Genomic DNA, 22,058 nt, shown 5'->3' on the forward strand with positions numbered 1-22,058 from the left:
CCACTCACCAGCTGGTAGGGGAATACATATTTTTCCCTGATGACCAGTGGTTTTTAGTTGGTTGTAGATGGGTCTCTAGGTTTGTGTGACTGGGGCCTTAATCACTTGGCCACATGTTCAAAAACAGAGCAAGTTAATGGTATGTCGTTAGAAGTCATGTGTCTGCAAAACCACCATATGAGTTATGAGCATCACAACAGTCAGACAAATCAAGTTAGCTTAACAATTAGCACACAAATAGTTCTAAGGCCAAACCAGAGGTAAAAAATGAGTGTGGGAGGGTGGACATGCCATGTCTGCTGAATATAAGAGTCAGTGGTTCTTTGCCAAACCAAAGCAAAACTTAACCAAACCCAACTTACTTCACCCCCTGGTTACTGAAAATTAGTACAGCTCTAAAGTAATCTTACAATACTGCTCATAACAGGTGTAAAGACATATAGTCTTAGTCATATAAATTCACCAATGAAAATCTTGTGACACCAGGCTTGGATAGAAAACTCATTTTGATATATTAATTGCTAATGTTTGCTGCATCCATTCTTAAGTACTCAGCTGGGATTGGGGATGTGTGCTTTTGTGTTGGGGTTATTGTCCCTAGCTAATTGAGCAATTCCAGTGGGGGAGGAGTAGTGTTTAAGGTCATGGAATAACGTGGTCTCTGGAAGCAGTTAGAAAGCTCACACTTCTGTAATTACTCTGCTTTTATCTGTGTAGCAGCTAGAACCGCTAGACAAACACACATATAAGCAGCACTAGGCACATACTGTATCCTGAAGCATGTTCAAATTTCACACTGCACACATTTACCTGTATGAATAAGTGCTGCTTGCACACAGTGTTTTCCCCGCATGCAGTTAATTAAAAGTTACTTTTTGATATTTTCTATTTTAGAAGAAACTCTGTCCATGATTTCTGGAAATTGAACCTGTCATAAAAACTGAATTTAATGATACGTTTGAGATGTAAAGGAAACGTTTGAAAAGTCATGCTGAATATTTATACTGACATTGGATTGGGTAATGTGGAATGACAGGATGCCACATCACTTGATGGAAATGAAAATGATGAATCTACTGTACAGAAGGCTGAATTCGGACATCCCGAAAATCAAAGTGGAAAAATGATGCAGCAGACTCCATTTAGGGAGACCTGAACAGTCTGAGGTGCAACCTGGCAGCGTTGGACGGCCTAAAACATAAAGTTCCAGAGGTGTTCGATTAGATTTAGGTCTGGCGAGTGTGGGGGTACAGTCATTGGTATCAATTCCTTCAATCTCCAGGAACAGCCTGCACACTCCTACCACGTGAGGCTGAGCATTGTTGGACACCAGGTGGAATCCAGGACCCACTGCACCAGGATGAGGTCTGACAGTGGGTCCAAAGATTTCATCTCGATACCTAATGCCAGTCAGGGTGCCGTTGCCCATTGGCTGTAGAGGTCTGTGCGTCCTTCCATGGTTATTCCTCCCCTGATGATCAGTGACCTACTACCAACCCAGTCATGCTGAATGACGTTACAGGCAGTATAACATTCACCATGGTTATCCAGACCCTTTTCAGGTGTGCTGAGGGTGAACCTGCTGTGATCTATGGGAAGCACAGGGTGCAAGTTTTTGCACCAATTGTGGTATTCTATGGCAAATGCCAATCTGGTTTCATTGTGCTCTGCAGTGACCATGAAGCCCTTTAGAGGATGTAGGTTCCTCATAAAGTCTGTTTCTGATTGTTTTCTCAGACACATTAATACCAGTGGTCTGTTGGAGGTCATTTTGTAGTTCTGACAGTGATCATCCTGTTCCTCCTTGCAAAAAGGAGTAGATGCTGGTCATGCTGATGGGTTAAGGACCTTCTATGGCTCTGTCCGGCTCTCTTAGAATAACTGCCTGTCTCTTGAAATCCCCTCAATCCCCTCAAGGTCCAATGTGCTAGGACCTTTGCACCCTCTGTACGGTTCAGATTTCAGCTCACAGTACCAGTAGTGACACTGGCCCTAGCCAAACAGTCAGAAGGGATGAGGAGGGAAAAAGTCAGTGGCCTCCACCTGTAAAACCATTCCTATTGTGGGTGCTCATTGTTACCCCTCTAGTGCACCTGTTTTTAATTCCATTAACACCAAACCTCTGCTGCCAGATCAATATCCTACAAGTTTAATTGACTTGATGCTAAACCCTGATTAAAAAGTATTCCTTTACTTGTTTTCAGGAGTATATATCCAAAGCCTGTGCGTCTATGCATGTATGTGTGTGTTTGTTTGCATGTGCACGCATGCTTGATTGCACATGTGACTTGAACAAACGCCAACACTGGTGGCCCTATCTGTTTGTCCCATGCAGACGTTCTGTGAATGTGTGCCCAGCTCCTCTCAACTCAAACATCGCTGGTCAGATTCAGAAACAGCCAGGGAGACCCCAGCTAAGGTAAGGCCCCGTTATCACAACATGTACGCACATGTATACTTGAGCAATTTGTCTTTTTAACTGGTTGAATTTACACAAATCAAACAAATTATTTTGGCTAGAGTTTGAATTAGATTTCTGCAGAATAATATGTAAGTTGATATGGGGACTAGCAAACACTGAAGTGGATAGAAATGGCTAAATAAAAAGAATCCAAACTGATATAATGTATAATATTATAATGACACAAATTAAATCCCCTTATTTCTTCCTCTATACTACGTGCACTGCTGTATACACTACTATCCACCATCCTCCTTTTTAGTCAAATCAGGGGCAGACATTGAATAGTTACTTGCTCACCTGTGGAGGAGATTATGTTTCACCGACAATTATTTTTTTAATCACCAGCCACTATCCCTTTAGAAATGAATCGTTGTGTGTAACACATTATATTTTGCCACTGAGAAGCAGCAATTGCACAACCTCAGCTCAAATACCCAGACGCACAAGAGGAAGATGGATAAGACCCTGCAGACACTCTGAACTGAGAGGGGAGGTCATGGCTACACTGGGAAATGGAGCCTGATTGTATGGCAGATTATAATGAAGAAACTGCACTGAATGCTGTTATGAGTCAGATTCAAACCGCCAGTGAATGAAAGAAGGGTGGAAATGGTGAACATGACTTCTTTTAAAACCAGTCCGTGCATGCCAGTTTAGCTTCAAAATATTTTTGTACCTTTCTGCGTGTATTAGTTTGGCAGCTCCAACATGAATGTCTTCTGTGTATACATCGATTTGTGTCAGCATGTGCGTGTTTGTGTTTTGAGAAGAGGGAGAGAGGACGAGAGAGTGAGGATGCTTGGAAGAGTTTTGCTAGTTTCCTGCTTATCTAATGAGCAGGCAAAACCTTTTGTCCAAGAACTGTCTGCCAGTTCTCCTGCGTGGGAGGACATCATTTCCACAGAGAGGAATTCTCTCTAATTCTCTGCCTCTTCTTTCCGATCTATCTATCTATCAGAATTCCCCAGTTCTCCTCTCAAATCCCATGGTGTGGCTTGAGTACAGAAAGGAGAGGACGTGAAAGTCAGCCACTAATTACAGAGTGGTCTCCTGCTGTGAGATCGAGAGTCTCATTTACAAAAAAAACCTAACTGTTAAGAGGCTGCTTGCATCCTGTTCTCACTGTCATTATGCCACTACAAATCTCAACCTGAGGTGGGAGACTGCGTACTCCAATGGGGCATGAAGCAGGTTGCTGTTTTATTTCATTTTTACTGACCATCAAAACACAATGCAAACGAAAATCTCTGGCTCCAGAAACATTTTGGTTGGTTAATAATGCATAAAAAAAGGTTAAATTAGCCACCTTTGTTTCTAAAGTGGAAAAGATGCCTGGTTAGTTAATTTCTTTTTACATTTGCTCTGTTTTCTATTTCTTTTCTGTTGTCTTATCCCTATGCCATGTTTATTACTGGGAACATTGTTTGCCACAGCACAATAAAAAAATAAAATCATAAAATTATAAGATCAACTTAACCGAATAACCACCTTGTTGTTGAGCCAGTGCGTTTCTACAGACCAAAATATTACCTGTAAACAGAAGAATGAGTGCATTTCCTGTGATTATTCTTCTGTTGAAAAATAAATAAATCCTCATCCTGTACTTGTTTGAGCAAACATCCTATAATGACACATAATTATGTTATTGTTAAGTGACCTCGTCTTTTATTGACATTGTAAGTTGTAGGAAAAATTGACATCCAAAGCAGTAGAACTTCCCAGGAGAAAAAAGGCCTTAACAAAAAAAAGTCAGCAAACCTTTTAATCATTTTTTTTAAATTTGATTTGATTGAATACGTGTGTGGTGAAGTGTAGTTTGTGCAGGGATGGGGTGGAGCAGTGGGTAACTGCCAGTGTATCCAAAAAGAACTATAATAAAGCACTGTTGACTGTGACGCACTGAGTGAGTTGTGTCCTGTCTTCACAACATGCAATTTTGATGTCCTGTTGATTTTTGGTAATGGTTCAAAAAATTTTTTCAAATAAGTGTCTATGGGCATTTCAAGATGGTGCTGAGTAACACACTTCTACAAGGACTGTGTCTCTATCAGTGAACTGAGAGGTTTTCAGCAGTATTTCAGCAAATGCTTCCCAACAATGCAGTGTCTGTGGGCAGGAGGGTGAAATCTGGATTGACAGATTAGCAAAACACAGAACTTTAACACTGAACTGCACTTTTGTTGATTCATTGTTGTATTCATAAACATGAAAAACAGATTCTGCAGTCACGTTAGGGAAAATGGTGGTTTGAGATTGCAGCAACACCAAAGTTACTGCAACCATGTGCAATGAATTTGTGGTTTTGTTGCCCTTTGAAAATGTTTCTTTGAAGACGAACGGCAGGTATGAGATGAGTGATCAAAGCAACTTTGGTTCATCAAACCAGCAATAGAGCAGCTATAAGACAGACTCAATAAGACTGAATTAGATTAATAACACTTAATAAGACACAGAGTTGAATGTTAGATAGCAAGCACTTAGATGTAGAAAAAAGTTCTTATATAAATGTGTGTGAATGACACATGTTATATGAAGTGCTCTGAGTGCTCAGAGTAGAAAAGCACTATGTAAGAACCAGCTCATTTACCATAAATGAACTGGTAAACACAAAAGTAGAGATTCCTAAAAAAATAGGATTATTGTACAACAGCAATTTCATGGCAACGTAACATAGGCACGTTCTTTTATAGAAACCAGTTGGCAACTAGTTAGGTCGAGTTGGGAGTCTCTCCACATTTATATATTATATGCCAATTATAATTGGCATTATATTATATTATATTATATTATATTATATTAGCCTTAATTTTTCAAGACTAAATTATTATTACAGATTTGATCATTGTCTAGTTACGGTTCAACATGCATGAAACACATCTACTCCTCTGTGTTCTGAATATGTTTTAATGTATAGAGGTCTGCCTGTCAGCATAACTATGACTATCATATATCTTTTCCATTCTACGTTAATAATCAGTGTGCTAGCAATGAATATTTAGTGTAGTGCCAGTGATAGCTTTCACTGATGTCTTGGCCCGCTAGCGATAGTACTCAGGCAAACCGTTCTAATGTTACGTTGCTGTCATTCTGCAGAGCAAGGCCATTATACACATTATGTACGACACAGACACCCCTCTGCACACACATCCATAGACACAGCCAAGCCCAGTGAGTTAAAATCCCTGAGCCGCACCTCATACAAACTGGGAAAAAGAGAAACACAGTTTTGATATGTAAGGAAAGATTTTACGGTAAATTCTAAGTATAGTCATAAGGCCTACATGTTGAATTAGAGCAAGCAAACGAAAAAAAAAATGCTATGTGCAGCATTATTCCCCTGGAGCTCATTTCTACGATGATGTATATGGGTGAAAAAATAAAGCAATGCGCCAGTTTTTTTTTTATGTTCTTTTTCCCAAAAAAGCATTATGGTCAAATTATGTAGGTCTCCATGCAACTATGTGTCCATGTGCATATATGCAGTGAACATTAAGTGGCATAAATGTGTGTAGTGTATCTAGTGTCTAGTTGTACAGTATGCAGTATGTTGCAAAATATTACATATTAGGGCATAATAAAAAAATGATCTGGTCATCACCAGCTCTTAAATTAGATAACAACAGAAGACACATTATACTGTATCGTTACTTATTTAACTAAAAAAAAAAGTACATTTGAAAAATTAGTACACCAGAAGATTCAGAACTTTTAGCAACAGTAACTAGATGGCTTTAGTCTGTCACATCATTGTGGAGGAATTTGAGCCCATTCATTACAATGTTGTCTGACTTTATTGAGGTTTGTTGGGATTCATTTATGCACAGCTCTCTTAGGGCCCTGCTATCCAGTCGTTAAGTGATGACGTGACGAATCCTACTTCCGGGCCTAAAGTAGTCTGCGTTTAATATGGCTTTTGTGTTGTTAATATGTTTAATGTTTTGTATGTTCTTCTATTTAATCTCAAAAAGCTCCTAAAACAGTCAGTGATCACTGTTGACCTCCCTCGGCTTTTATTACCACTAATCATTTATTTAAGCTCAGTTTTTAAAACCTTAGGATGTAACTACAGCCCAGCCCATGCAGCAGTATATGAATGACTAACCTCGTATTGTGGATGGATTATCTCAGTTGTTCTCCTGGCTGAAGTTTGGTCCTTTTACAGCATCCTGCCATGCGATTACATTTGTTCCTGACCACCGAGAACACTCACGTTAACTTTTATCGAGTGGAAAAAAGTTAGCTTGTTTATATTACGCTAACATAGCTGTGTCGCTAGCGGTCACATAGCACATCATTATATACCAGCTAGCCAAACTTCAGTAACCCTACAAACGTCACTGCTGTTTAGTTTTCTGTCTTCATTTATGTTGGAAGTGATAACAGAGCTGTACGTTTTAATTTGTTTCCAAAACCCCGCAGTCAGGACATGCTATATTGTATTTAGATAGAAGCTAGCGAGCTAACTCCCTGCTAACTTCTAACTCCGTTAAATGTCATAAATTCTGTTTTCATGGATGCCTGGATGTTAAACTCAATTGTTACACCTGGTAGAGCAGAAGTCTGATCATTTTATTAAAGATGAAAGACTTTAGACAGTTTTTCAACTCTCAGTAATGCCATAGTGATTGTTTGATATATGGACCTGCAGCGGAGTTTAGACCCAGACACGGCTAGTGACGTCAGACTTAACGACCGGATAGGAGTTCTGTCAAGTTAGGTCTGGACTTTGACATCTTGGTTCTGTTCTTTTTCAGCCATTTCGCTGTAGATTTGCTGGTGTCTTGGAAATATTATTATTATTGTCCTGTTGCACAACCCACTTTTGCCCAAGTTTATTTGTCACACAGAAGCTCCCACATTTGACTCTAGAATATGTGTGAGATCAAGGTCAACAAGTAGCTCCGCAGAGCGGATCAGCCACTAACCAGAAGGATCAGCCACTAACCAGAAGGTCGGTGGTTCGATCCCAGGCTGCTCCAGTCTGCATACCAAATATCCATGGGGATACTAACCCCATGTTGCTCTCCAATGCATCCATCGGAGTGTGAATGTGTATGAATGTTAGGCACTTAAGTTTAGAATTGCTTGTGTGATTGGGTGAATGAATTAGCTGCATAAAGCGCTTTGAGTGCTCGGATAGAGTAGAAAAGCGCTATATAAGAACCAGTCCATTTACCATTTAACTAAGGGACTGCAAAGTGCTCAGGTCCTGTGTCTAAAAAAACTAGTCCAAATCAACATGCCTCCACCACCATGCTTGACAGCTGGCTTGATGTGTTTATGCTGACATGCTGTGTTTGGTTTTTGCCAAACATATTGGTGTGCATTAAAGCCAAAAATTTCCACTTTCATCTTGTGTGTCCAAAGTAAACAGCTTTGCAAATTTAACCTTTTTTTTCTATGAGCATTATAATTTATTGAGCTAACTAAGGCTTAAAAAGTCTGAGATGTAGCGCTTTGGTTTTTTGTGGTCCTTTGGAAATAGGCTCATTACCTTCCCAAACAAATGGGGAGGATATAAGACCGTAATGAAGTAGCAACTGTTTCTTAAAGATCATTGCTAATGTCTTTCTTCCTTGGCTTTGTGTTAAAACACCTGAATGCCTCAGACCCACAAAACTGCTGCTTTTACTCAAGTGCTCACACTTTTTGATGATTAGTTAATCAAGTGTATTTGATTAGCAGCACCTGATTGCTTCTTACCCTCTTAAAGCAGTAAAGGGTTTTTTTTTTTTCAGTTCCTGCATTTTGGCTTATTTTTGGTTAAATAAATAATGTCATAGTGAAATATGTCACATGTTGTTCATCTGAGAGCATCTTTTTTCCCATTTCAAAATCTGCTATGGACTTTTTTATTTTGTCCCAATGTGTAAAACCTTACTATTGAAAGAGGGTGTACATTCTTTTTACCATACCTGTACACCAGTTAACACCCTTAACCTACTAATGTTGAGATCCTCATCATTTTTACCTGTCAGGGCATGGGCAACCATGCCCTGTAGGATGATGCCTTATAGCATGTTCTGAAGCATCCCATCCCTCTGATGCTAAATCAAATTGGGTATTAGAAAGTATGGAGGCCTGGTACCCCCTGACACTTTAGCTGTCAGTAGTTTTAACGACATTGTTTATCATTACATCTGTACAGCAACTCATTTTTAAAAAATTAACACAGGAGAGTTTTTGCAGCGACAGTGATCACACACATGTGAATGGTATCTCAAAAGCAAAAGCCACATTAAAGTGCTTTAGTAAGCAATGATTCATGAAATTTCACTAAATGTAATCAACAGATTCTACTGGAGACAGGAATTAAAAAGAAAATAAGCCAAGTGGGGTTGAAGTAGTCATATTGGTTGTGTGTCTTGTGTGCTTCAGGTTTACAAAATTGGCATCCCATGTACACCTGCACATATCCAGGCAGTAACAACGTTTTATGTCTTCTATCCAAAGACTGTGGGTAAACAAAGTTGATAGGAGTACTTCCTGCACAACACAATTGATTTTCCTCACATTAAAAGAACTGTAAACCTCTCTCGTAAAGCAGGCCATTAGCTGTCTATTAGTGTGCTTGGCGGTGCTTTGTACAGCCAATTTACATATTAATGTGCTCACTCTCACTTTCACATGCTAACATAAACCAAAGCCCACATACAGTCATTGAGAACAAAAAAAATACAGATTGTAGAAAATAAAAAACAAAAATCACTTAGACATCAACTGGTGATTCATTTTGTTAGAAAGATATTGGGGAGCTAGGAACTATTAATCATTCATATAGGCGGCCCATAGTGCTTTCTCCTATCCATTGCTTAACCTAAGTGGGCCATCATAAAAAAACATTTTATAGCCCAATTATTGAAGACTATGTTACCGTTACAGTTTCTCCATTTTTTTCTCTAAGTGGTTTCTGCTCATTTATTTGCATCCGACTGGCCGTCCACATCGTCTTTGCTTTACTCTTTCTCAGTAGCTCCAATTTCTTCATGTTTTCTTGTTTTCTTCTCCATGTTAGAACTGAAAAGAAGGAGCTCTCAGGTCCCTGAGTGGTTTCCAGACATGTATGAGGCTAGTATCCTCCCCCACACTGCATCACCACTCCAATGATAAGCAGGGTCTTTGGACAGAAATTGTCTCTTTGAGTTTTAATAAGGCCGACAGTTGATGGGATCTTTTTTTTTTTTTGCTGCATAAATAATTCAAAACTACACTTTATCACGGAAATATGGTTACATTACTTAAAACTATGGCCCCGGTGATTGAAGAAAGTCATTTCTTTTTGAATAACTCAGCTTTTTTTTATGTCATTTTTGGTGTAATTGCATTTACTTTTCTAAAACATACCTTTTCTCTGCCTACCTTTCTCCCTCTCTTCTTTCTGACTTACAGAGGATGAGCTGCAGCTACCTGCTCTGCACTATCCTTCTCTTCGTGGCTGTATTGCTGGCTGTCACTGTAACTGGCACCATCCTTTTCATGAATCACTATCAGGCTCCACCCATGTCTGATGGCCTACCCCACATTTCTACCAACCAGGATGAAGCCAATGCCCTGGTCACTGTTGAGAGAGGCGATGGCTCTCGCATTAACATCTTCATTGACCCCAACTGTCCGGATTACAACAGTAACTTTATGCGACTGGAGGGTGTGCAGACCTCATTGCTCCACTCACTGACCGACCACGACTCCGACTTGAAGTCTGTGAAAGGACAGGATCGGGCTCTGCTTGTCAGTCTGGCTGAGGAGGTGGCCAAGCTGTCAGCCCACGCAGGCCAACTGAAAATGGACTATGAATCTCTACGCAGGGGGCAGAGCAGCCTCGGGCAAGACCTTAACACACTGCAAACGGAACAGGGACGCCTCATACAGGTGAGACGCATAAGCAGAGAAACATTCCTTATACCTCAGTGTGATGTAAAGATCAATACCTCTTTCATCACAGCTTTTAGTTGAAGTATAAATATATGAAACCATCCAGAGTAGTAAGCATCTTCAATTTTTTTGTACTTATTTTGGCACATAGAAGATTAGAAAGGGTTTTATTTCTTAAGAAGAAAAGGAAATTCATGCAGTTTGTGGGAAAACTATCAGTTTTGATTTGATTGTTTGTTTAGTTGTTGTTTTAATCAATGAACCAATTTGTGAACTGTATTTAAAGCAATGCTCCTAAACCCTTGGGCAACACCCAAGTCCTGACTTTAAGTACTGTACTGAGGTGTTCAAGGACTGGATTGTGACACACCTATCAATATGTATCGATTGTGACACCACCTTCAGGAGCGTGTGACAGCATTGGACTTTCTGGTGTTATTTAGTTACTTCCTTTTCCCGACTAGAGAATCCAAACACCATCACTGACTAATCAAATGCCAAGTAGACTGTGTCAATTTCTTTTTAGACTGTTAAAGCCAAATAACAGCTAATTTGAAGTGCAAATAGGGCTCATGTTCCACTGGGTACAACTCGCTCACTGTAGTGTTTGAAGACGAGGTCACGGGGGGAAGAAAATGCCCATCATGTTTCAAGAAACAGCAAACACATTTGCACATTAATGCAGTAAAACAACATAATGTTTCCCAATGTGTAAGTCAGACTGAGCATTGGATGTAAACATAATTAGACACCTTTTAGTTTCGACTGTCCACATTGATTTATTGATGATACATTTCCCAAATGTGCGTGGAGAATCTTCACACTACATGGTCTTTTAATTTTGGCCCATCAGGCTCAGTCTCTCTACTCTGCAGTAAATAGATTTCATAGCTGCCAGCCATATAGCTCAAACTACTGAATTCATTCTGCTTCTGCCAGTCCCCCTTTCTTTTTCTTTTTTTCTTTCTTTTCTTTTCTTTTTCTTTTTTTTTTTTTTTTTAAGCCAGACCTTTAAAGCTCACAGATCAACATTGTATAAAAATCACCCAGAAACTCCCTAGATGAGTCTGCTCTGGACCTGTTGGCTAAGAAAACATGGGTGCTGATTGAGCACACAAAGAGAACGTAAAACGGTCCATTGCCTTTGCTCCTGTTAATTTCTTGTGTGGGTGGCATCGTGCAGTGGGTACTGAGGCTAAGTGGAGGTGGTACTAGCAGCTTAGACAGTCCAAGTGATTGATTTCCTCTTTGGAAGCAAGGCATGTGGTGCGCACATCCGCTGTTTCTGCCTGACACTGTGGTGTGACTATGTGATCTATGGGCCACCTGTGGCCAAGACGTCTGATTTATACGATGACACAGAGCTGACTGTGCCAGTGTTAGTAATGGCTCTGTGTGCACTGCAAGCCCCCTGAAGAACAGTTTCACCCAGCTACATAGGGAGAGGCCCTTCCACATCACCTGATGTACAGGGAAATGTGATTGCAGCGGGTTTAGGACCAATCTTTTTCGATCATTGAAAAACTGACATTCATTTTTCACAGTAAGTGCTTGCAGCCTCAAATAGAAAGGTACGCCAAAGCCCCCGTATTTGCATCCAAATAAATCACTGTGATGGGAAAGGCTCGTGAAATATAGGGATATAGCAATGAGGCAATACATCCAGCTCATGGTCAGGTTTCAGCACCAGCAGAACACAGGCGGTACTTCTCGTTAGTTCAATTTTCTTTCCTTAATTTGAAAAACGTAGCTAAATTTGACAGCGTTTACTGTGCTGTAGTGTTACTCTAATCTAAAAACTTTAATTGGGAATTTAAGATTTAGAATTGTGAGCAATGACGTTTTGACCACCGGCTAATGAATGCACATATCCATAACACTTTGTTCATTAGCCCATGTTCACATTTTAGATAACTGATTATTTAGATGTGCGTGCATAACAGGCTGCTAGCATAACACACCTGGAGCAAGAGCAGATGAACTACTAGGCCATACTAAGCTAGGCAGTCGAAAACTCTGCAGTTCTGCCTCTGAACACTTTTGCTGAATGTTTTGACAGATTTCTCATGTTCCCACCTTTACAAGCAAAAGACCTGTTGCATTTGTGACAACACTGTCAGCATCAACTCTAGCAAAGTGCAACCGCACTTTTGAGCATTTCATTCTCTCCTCCATCTGCACAAAGACCAGGATCTGTGTGGTATGTGCGAGACAGAGCTCTCCTCGCCCCTCACATGCAGGCTCTGAGAGAGATAAAGAGACAACTGTCCTCGGGATAGGGAACAGGGGAAATGCCTTGGATTAATGGCTTAATCAGTAACAGAGGAGGTCAGAAAAAATGTGAAAGATAACTTTTATGTACCAATAGTAAATCTATTTTCTTAATTTTTTCCAGTATTGAAAATAATACAGATAACATTGGAGCTTACTGATACTTAAATCATTTTGCCCTGGAGTTTGTTTAATATCAGATTTCAATTCCCCTTTCCCATTTAGCATCATATTTTTGCTGCTGATCAAATACAGTTGTTAGGATAGAGTGCCACTGTTTCTGTTGTTTTTAGGCACAAATAATCATGGTATCCTGTTAAATTAACACTCTCTATTAATGTTACAGACAGGCAGGAATGATAATGTTAACTGCCAAGGCTCCAATGTTAACATTATTTTTTTATTACTGAGCTGTAGCCTTTGGCAGCTACCTTAATGATAAAAGACAGCTAATGTTACTGTCAGGCAATTGCGAATGGTGAAATGAGTAAAATTAACGTGTCCGTCAGCCAGGTTAACTTTAATGATAACTATTTAATACTTCAGTGTTGTTGAAATGGGAGCTTTACTGACATCTTAGAATTCCTCATGAAGAGTAACTCAGTGTTATGAGCCTCAGCTACTTCAGCTGCTAGTGAGGGGAGGGGCTGTGCGCCTCGCTGCCCACGGTGGTGCTATGTGAAGTTGTCCGTTAGCTGGAGGAAGAGAAGACTATCATAAATTAGGATCTAAACTGGTCGTCCATTAGTATCTGAGAGGTGATTTTTCTTTGACAACCCAGTTGCTTACTTGTTCAGAGTACGGCAGTGAGTATTCATTTGGAAAATATTTAAGGGCCATGAACAGAACCCTGGTGGACTTCAGTTTGCTTCATTGCTGAAATTCACATATGCAGTGAGGTGATGCCTATAACTTCTAGCTACAGCTTCATTCAGACACATGTGATTTATTACTTTCATTGGTGTGGCCTCACCAGCCTCAATGGTATGATGTTATAACAAGCCAGAATGAATACTGTCAGAAAGGTTACATTTCTATTTAGGTCTTTATTACACATACACATAAAGGTGTCACACCAAATTACTTATCTGTAGGTTTAAGCTTTACGTACTAAAAAATATAACTATAGTGCTTAATATTCTTGCACCCTTTTCTCAAGCCTCAACTCACTGATTTTGCCTTATGTCATTTATATAACATAGTTGTACGCTGTAACTGAAGATTACACTTCTGGTTACCGCAGGGACCAAAAGTCAAGCTAACTTTTTAGTTCTTATTGTAAATTACCCAAGTCCCAAAGCACTCCAGTCCAACACCCTCACACTACTGCAGTGTAGATCTTTATTTCCTGTGAAGTGTTCTTACCGTTAGGGGTTGTCTCCATTAATCTTTTTTTTGTATTAAGTTAGAACCTGTCAGCAGCGGTATGAATTACATTAAACATTTTTAATGTATTTTATTTTTAGATCTGACCAGCAGTGACAGCCCTGTGCATAAGCTATGATCTACAAAGTAACCGTAAAAACTGAAGGCTATGGCCCATTAACAGAACTCCAGCGCCCACAAAATGAGCCTAAATATAATGTTTGGCACAATATATGACTGCAAAAACTCAATGAGGAAAAAGCAACAAGGAAGAGTATGACTTGCTGATATCCTTGAACCACAGGTCACAGTTTAAACTGAATTATGTGCCTGTGGAATTTTAATGTTGTTGACAAGCAAAACTCAGCAATAGAAAACCGTATTGCTCAAGATGTTCATTAAAGTTGATGCAAGTACTGTAAATAGCTGAGGAGTTTAATATTTTCTGCCAGAAATAAGATTTAAAGAGCTTGAAAAGCTAAAGCCTCAGTCACAATCAGTAAAACTAAGACTAGTAATTGGTTGTTTATTGATTGTGGAAGGCTGCCAGCTGTCATTGGATCAAATCAGCTACAAAGAAGGCGCCACACTAAAATCCTCCTTGTGATTCGGTCTCTCACAAATTGCATAGATGACACTTAACTTCTCATGAATATGCGTTAACTAACAACTGAGCTGTAGTGAAATTTGAAAAAACAAAACAAAACATAACTTAAACTGGAAATACAAACTGTTTTCTTTTATAATAAACGTTTTTCTTTTCCTCCTGAAGCCAACATGTTTCATAAAGGAGCAACTTTTACTTTGAAGGCAAAATGGCCTTCATTTCCTGCATAACACTCTTTATAGTTTCACAACTGCTTAGCAAGTAGGTGTGCATATGCATCTTTGTGTCCAGTTTCACTGAGCTACAGCACTACAGCAAGCAACTGGTTCCCACCACTTGTTAACTGGTTGGGGAATGCACATTTTCCTAGGAAAAGTTGGTTTCCAGGGGGTCGCTGACTGGTCTCTAAGCCTGTGTGACTGGGCTTATATTAATTTAATAGATTACAGTCACCAACCAGTTTCTTGGTCTGTGTGACTATGCTCTATTAACAGTAGGTATTGATGACTTCATAAAAAAATCAATTGCAATTAACAGTTTAAAAGGAATAAGGAAAATGTATGTTTTAAGAAATAATTGAAACAATACAAATGCTAAGATAACCTTTGTTAGTCCCACACGTGGGAAATTTGTTAATATACCATATTAAGCTTTTAAAAATATCCAAAATACAGTCAGTAACAATAGGTCATTTGCCTCTAACATGAATGGGATCATTTAATTCAGTGGATTAAAATTAGAACTGATGACTGTTTTTGTTAAATATAATATTTTGTAACAAAACACAAGACATTATGAATTTCTAGGACTGTGGAAAACAACTCTGAGACAGAAATGAAATGCAGTACTTATTTATGCATGTGTGGGCCTATTTCGCAAGTGAGACTTAGGACAAGTATAGCAGAGAAATGTTGAAGAGCCATTGCACGTCTTTATTTCATTAACAGTGATTTAATGGCATAGCTGGGCTCTTTGCACTCCACCCCAACAGCAAGCTACATATAGAAAAAATCAAAATCCTTATCAGATATTACTCATATTTGATATGAAAACATCCTGTTTATGTATGAAGGCTCTCTCAATCATCAGGGTAATCTTTTATTCATCTTTTCTTTGCTTCAGAGGCCTCATATATCTAGAATCGCTGACTGTTTAATTAAATGGATACAGGATAGGAAGAGGTCGGCCTAACATTTATGAAACACTTTAATACAGCGAATTAAGTCAAGCCCTTGTTGATGGTCAATTTAAGCACTGCTGAATTGCTTTCACATAAGATGTTGGCATATCTGTGAAAAGTATATGTAACTTTTTCCCCCTTAAAAGATAAAATGATTATTTTAAAACTGCATTTTTGTGTTTACATGGGTTATCTTTGTCTAATATTGAAAGTTGTTTAATGATCTGAAATATGTAAGTGTGACAAAGATGCAAAAAAAAAAAAAACAGGAAAGGGGACAAGTACTTTCTCACACCGTAAACTCACAGCCCTGTTAACTAAAGATATGTAGTAAGTACACATGTACAATATGATACGCAAGATTACATTAATTTACTTACGCATAAACTTTTAATTGAACATTTGCACACATCATATGCTAACACACTTATTTGCCATACTATAGTATAGTAAATGGTAGATTGTGAATGACAGACAATTCACAGACAAGGTATCAACATAAATTACAGCTGACAATGATTATGCACCTTAGATGTGTTACAGTAAGTTACAGGTGTTTCCTTTTTCATTGGAAATACTTTGTGGAACCATTTGTATACTACCCCGGTTGTCTGCAAATGAACTGTCACTGATTACGCCGCTTGAGCGCAAAACAAAATCTTAATGTTTTCCTTTTGCATTTTAGACCTGTTTGAAATTATATCTGAGGTTCGGAATAGACAGATATGGCTGAGAGTTTAAATTATTTCTAATTTGCAAAAGGAGAAGAGGGTGACTTTGTGAAGTGAAGATGTCATATTATGCAGATGGTGACTAAATGACATTTTGTAATTGCCCTTTCTAGCCTTGCTGTGCCTCTCTGTTCTGTGACTCGACACCCCAGGGATGAGAACGGACTCTTTATTGTGTTTTGCCACAAAGTTTCAGCAGGTCAGCATTTAAGTTTGCAGTTTTAAGAAACAAAGCATCAGATGAGAGTGGATTTTATCGATGGTGAGAAGCAAAGAAGCTGATTTTGAGTGCGAGTGCACTGCACATTATCGTCTGAATTGTGTTAAGCTCTAAATAGGAACACTTACTAACAATTTGACTTTAACCTTGACTCATGAAACAAGGCTCCATGTGTTGAGTGCTGTGGTGTTACTGATTTTGTAAGACTTTGCAAAGGCTGCCTAATGAGAGGTAATTACTTCATGATCCTAATTGATGTGTCAGTCAAGGCTTAGCATTAAGACCACAGACAATCCTCTGTTTTTGGTACGTACAAACAAACACAATTAACTTTTAAAGACAACACCAGTAATAATGTTAAATGTGCACAAAAACAACATTTACAGGGTAACTCAAATCTTTGATAATTTCCCTACCTTTCTCATTTTTAAAAATGAATTTTTCTGACCACACAATGGGTTTGTCGTCAAACAATCAAGATGTGCTTGAAGTGGAGACTTACAGCTTTAATTCAACGGGTTTAACAAAAGTATTCCATTAAACTTTTACATGTTACTGACATTTTTATATGTAATCCCTCATTTTTAAAGGCTCTAAAGTAACTAGCCCTCCTTCACAAAAGTAAAGAATTGCATGAACCCACTAACATCACCAAATGCTGTTTCCTCTGTTGAGAAGAACTGCAGCCACTTTCCATTGCTGTGTGCTTGTAGGTCTCTTTGAACTGAACTGAAAAGCTCGAGCCATTGGTTTAAGATCAGGTGACTGGCTTGCTTACTGAAGAATATCTCATTTCTTTGCCTTGAGAAACTCTTGGGGTTGCTTTTGCAATATGCTTTGGGTCATTAACCATTTGTATTGTGAAGCACTGCCTGATCAGTTTTGCAGCATTTGACTGAGCATTGCCCAGTACACCTTTGACTTTATCCTGCTATTTCTAGAAGCAGTTTCATCATAAATATATTCTAGTCACAGGTTCAATTGGCAACCATACATTTGCATGCTATAAGATTGCCTTCACACCATGTTTGACAGATGATATTAGATCATTAGATTCTCTTTCTCTTTCCATCCCTATAGGTTCTGCTTCCCATCATTCTGATACAAGTTTTATTCATCCAAAGACTACACACACTCTTAAACATATTCTGGCCATGTCCAAGCCGACCTTTTTGACTTGACTCAATATCATAAAAGGGTTATTCTTAACCAAAGAAACAATTCTGTGACCCTGAAATAACGATCTCTCAAGCCTTTTTAAGAATTTGGCTATTTAGCTGTCTCTCTGAATTTTTCACCCTAATAATGGCCTAACTTCCCTCCCTGTGGTCTCTTTGGACCTCGTATTGATAGTACCTGTCACCAGTCACCAAATCAAGTTCAAATCTTTAAATTAATTCTAGCTCTTAATAGGGCTGAACGATTATGGAAAATAATCTAATTGCGATTTTTTGCCCCAATATTGCGATTGCGATGCGATATGCGATTATTTTTTAAGGTCTTTGTCTTCTGTATTATTAAACAAAGACAAGCAATACATCATATAGTATGGCCAATACTATATTACATTAATTTTAAACTGTTCTTTCCTGGAAGACAGACCTCTGTTATGATGACATGAGGTGATGCATGAATTGATGACTGACATTTTTATTTAACTTCTTCAATCACAACAGTATATTTGAACATACACAATAGTTTATTTTTAGCTTACAAACATCTGAGCATAAAGTGCTGACAAGGAACCCTGGTGTAAACATTAAAATGAAAGTCAGTACAATGTGCAGATTGCAGAAATATACATAAAAAAAATCAGTGGCTTTACCACACTCAGTTTTTCGACATCTGTGAACTACTAGACAGTCATTCAATTAAAAAATAATATTAAATAAATAAAACTAATAAATAAAAAATACACACATCTTACTGATCTCTGCAGTCAGTAACATTACACATAAAGTGCAAACATAATAGCAATTGTATAAACACACACACAAACACGCCTTTAAAATTTAAAGGCGTGAAATTGGACGGTCTAGTTCTGATTAGCGTCACCGCTGTCTCGGTGGAGTTTAATAAACTCGGCCGTCTGCTCTTGCTATCTAAAATATAACCAGACACTGGTGTAAATTCTCGACTGTCTCATACTTCTGTTTAATCAGTTTTCTGTTTGACGTTTAGTCAGCTGTGTGAAAACCAAGGAGGAACCCACCCGGGGGATTAATAAAGTTTTATTTTATCTAATCTAATAACTTTAATCTCAGCCAAACCGATTTACTCACGAACAAACAAAACACTGAAAAAAGCCCAACAATAACATTTTTAGGTTGTCTAAGTGACTTATATATTACGTTTAACCCGAGCAGCGAAACTCCGCGGTGATCTGAAAATGATGTGCCGGGAGTTGTGCCGTTCTCGGCCGCATCAGTAACCCTCGAGCTCCCGGCTAGCTGTCGAGCTGGTGGGTAGCAGACGCCTCTGAAAACGTCGAAGCACTTTTGCAAATATGGGATATCTTGATAAACCGAGCAGATATTTGATGTTTACACAACTACTTTCTCGCCTGAAAATATGTTAAAAGTTTATTTTGTGACCCAGAAAGATTAGTATGAGTAATTTTAAAACTTAGTAGCGGCCGCCATTGCTGGAAACTGGAGTTTGGCTGGGCCGCGCTATGAATTCTGGGATATGGTAGTAATTTGGACAGCCTTCGGCGCGTCGCTGTGACGTAATCGGTCTACAAATGCGGCCTCAGGAGGATGCAGCCCATGAATTTGGACATGTCCAGAGTATAATCGCAGCCTTTGCGGTTAGAAAATTGCACTTGATCATGTCGCGATATTATCGCAAATGCGATATATCGTTCAGCCCTAGCTCTTAATATATAAAGTCTTTGTCTGTCCACACACTCCTTCTAGACAATCAATAGGTGACCAACCAAACTTGCCACACAGGTTCATCTTAGACCTCTGAAGGTTTTGTCTACATCAGGTATTATGACACCATCATGCTGCCTAGCAACTGCTTAGCAGCCGGCTAAAATCACGAATTTTTCAACACTTTATAAAATATAAAAAGGGTCACATCATATCAATTTTACAGCCAACAGTGCAAACAGGCCCAGCAGTACTGTAGCATGGGCATGTACTAGTCTGTTTAATTTGGCATAGGATCATGAGGGACAGACCTTACTTTGCTATGAATCTCCTTGTCAGTAAATTCACCAATTGCTTTTCAGCCCCTTTAAAATTGAGGTCTGGTATACTTGTTAAAGCCCTTAAATTAAAGCTGAAAGTCTGCACGTCGATTACATCTTGACATTTGATTTCAAATCCACTCTAGTGGTGAACAGAGGCAAAATTACAAGCTGCATCATTGTCAAAGTAAGTACGGACCTGTCCCTGCACTTGCAGTTGTACACATCAAACTGTCTTTCTTGTATCTAGGTGTAGAGTAAGTGATACCTTTATGGAAGGCATGCGTCTTCTTCTTTTTTTTTGCTTTTAAATTAAACACAGCATGCTTATACAGATTCAACTGAGGACAATTACAAGCATGGAAAAAGGAAGAAAAAAAAGGAGAAAAAAGAGGAGGAAAAAATATAGCAATATTAACTAAATAAAGAGTAAAATAAAATAAAATAAGAAAATTCACGCGGGGTGTGAGGCATGAATTATGAGCAGTTCATTTTTAAGAATTCTAGAAATAGCTGCCAAATCGTACAAAAACTCGCCAGTTTCCCCTTTCTATCACTTATCTGTTCCACCCTGGCCACAGACACCGTCTCATTAAGCCACCTTTTAAAACACGGGGCCGAAGAAGACCGCCACTGTAAAAGCATACGTTTCTTTGCCACCAGCATGCCCATTGTAATTATCTGTTTTTGTGAAAAGGAAAAAGATTTGATTGATGCAAATAATCCAAGTATAGCCAGTGTACCATCAAGTGGTACTTTTTTCCTAAATTGGTTTGAAAACCACGTAAGAATTTGGCTCCAAAAAGCTTTCAAGACAGGTCAATGCCAAAATAGATGTGCAAGGGAACCTTCACCGATATTACTTCTATCACATAAGTGGGACACAGAATTATAGATCCGGTTAAGTTTAAGTTTAGAAAAATGTGATCTGTGAATGACTTTAAACTGGATTAATTTATATCTGGCGTTTATTGAGCCTTTCTGAATATTGGTAAAAAAGTTTGACCATTGGTCCTCAGACAGAGGAACGCCGAGGTCTTCAGCCCATGTACTCCTAATTCAATCAGAGTCAACTGGGACTGTAAAGCACTTGACAAACTGAGATATCAGATGTTTAAAATCTGCTTTCCGAATTATATCAAAGTAAGTATGACTTAGTGGCTTCAGCGGAAAGTCTAAAAAGTTTCATTGAACAAAAGGCATGCGTCCTCTTTGCACTGACATGGAGGCATGCATGTAAATGTGTCTTTTTGTTTGCAACTTTGTGTTGTGTTTGTGCGTGAGTTAAACCCCCAGTGTCACCGTGATATTATTTCATTTTAGGTTGCTGTGCCTCAGAGGTGTGTTGCATGGTTATTGAGGGCAGGGAATGGCCACTGGGGTTTCTAGCTAATGCAGTTTTAGGACCCAAATATAGCTGCACAGACATACGTTTGATAGAAGATTCTGAATCCCCTATACATGTCTTTGAACACTGCAGGTCTCGGTGTGTGTTTGTGGGTGTGCATGTGTGCATTTGGGTACAGGTAAGATGAAAGAGAGGGAATGAGATGAGGATTGTGTCCGTGTACAAATAACAGCCAGACTATTTCCTATTTCTCCTGTCTGCACAATATAGTGTGCAGTGTTCTCAAATGGAGCTTAAGTCCTGGCTGTGCATACACTTTGGCCAACTAGGGCAATGTGTGAAAACAACCTTTCTGCAATGAAAAGCACATTAAGGGCTGCAGGTAAGGATGTGGCCGTGGCAGATCAGAGAGGTTACACTGATCTTTGCAAGTCCTAGCATACATATTCATCAGCATCCTTCCCACAGGGCTCTTTGTGTTTCACAGCATAGTTGATTGCTGGGAAGCATTACCACCACATATTCTGAGTCCAACCCGGAAAAGAGCCAACATGAACGTGGCAAAATAGATCGAGTCTTGCATTTAACATAGAATCCCAATTATAGAAATTGGACTGCTAGAAATATTCAACCATAACATCTAGATCATCCTTGAGAAGACTAAGGAGGAATTTCAAAGTCTGCATATGTAACTTTGATTTTACATTGGAAAAGTTCAGAGAATATAACATTTTAGTTTGGGTTTATGAAGCGGGTAATTATAAATGCATCTTTCAAAGCTACACTGTTAAAAAAAAAACATCC

General features: G+C 38.9%; 1 protein-coding gene across 2 annotated transcripts in view; it reads left to right on the top strand.

The window, feature by feature from the left end:
- fibcd1b (fibrinogen C domain containing 1b) overlaps nt 1-22,058 on the top strand; it is a gene marked incomplete at its 3' end in the record, with an annotated part of 85,120 nt that overhangs the window by 27,339 nt on the left and 35,723 nt on the right. Inside the window, 2 exon segments of one of the 2 annotated variants that reach the window (XM_014332075.2) lie at nt 2,336-2,419; nt 9,854-10,333. In XM_014332075.2, the coding sequence (XP_014187561.1) occupies nt 2,336-2,419; nt 9,854-10,333 (564 nt within the window). 2 annotated transcript variants of the gene reach the window in all.

This window comes from Haplochromis burtoni, unplaced genomic scaffold (assembly GCF_018398535.1).
Source record: "Haplochromis burtoni strain Fernald_Lab_line unplaced genomic scaffold, NCSU_Asbu1 Contig_23, whole genome shotgun sequence".
Lineage (NCBI taxonomy): Eukaryota > Metazoa > Chordata > Actinopteri > Cichliformes > Cichlidae > Haplochromis > Haplochromis burtoni.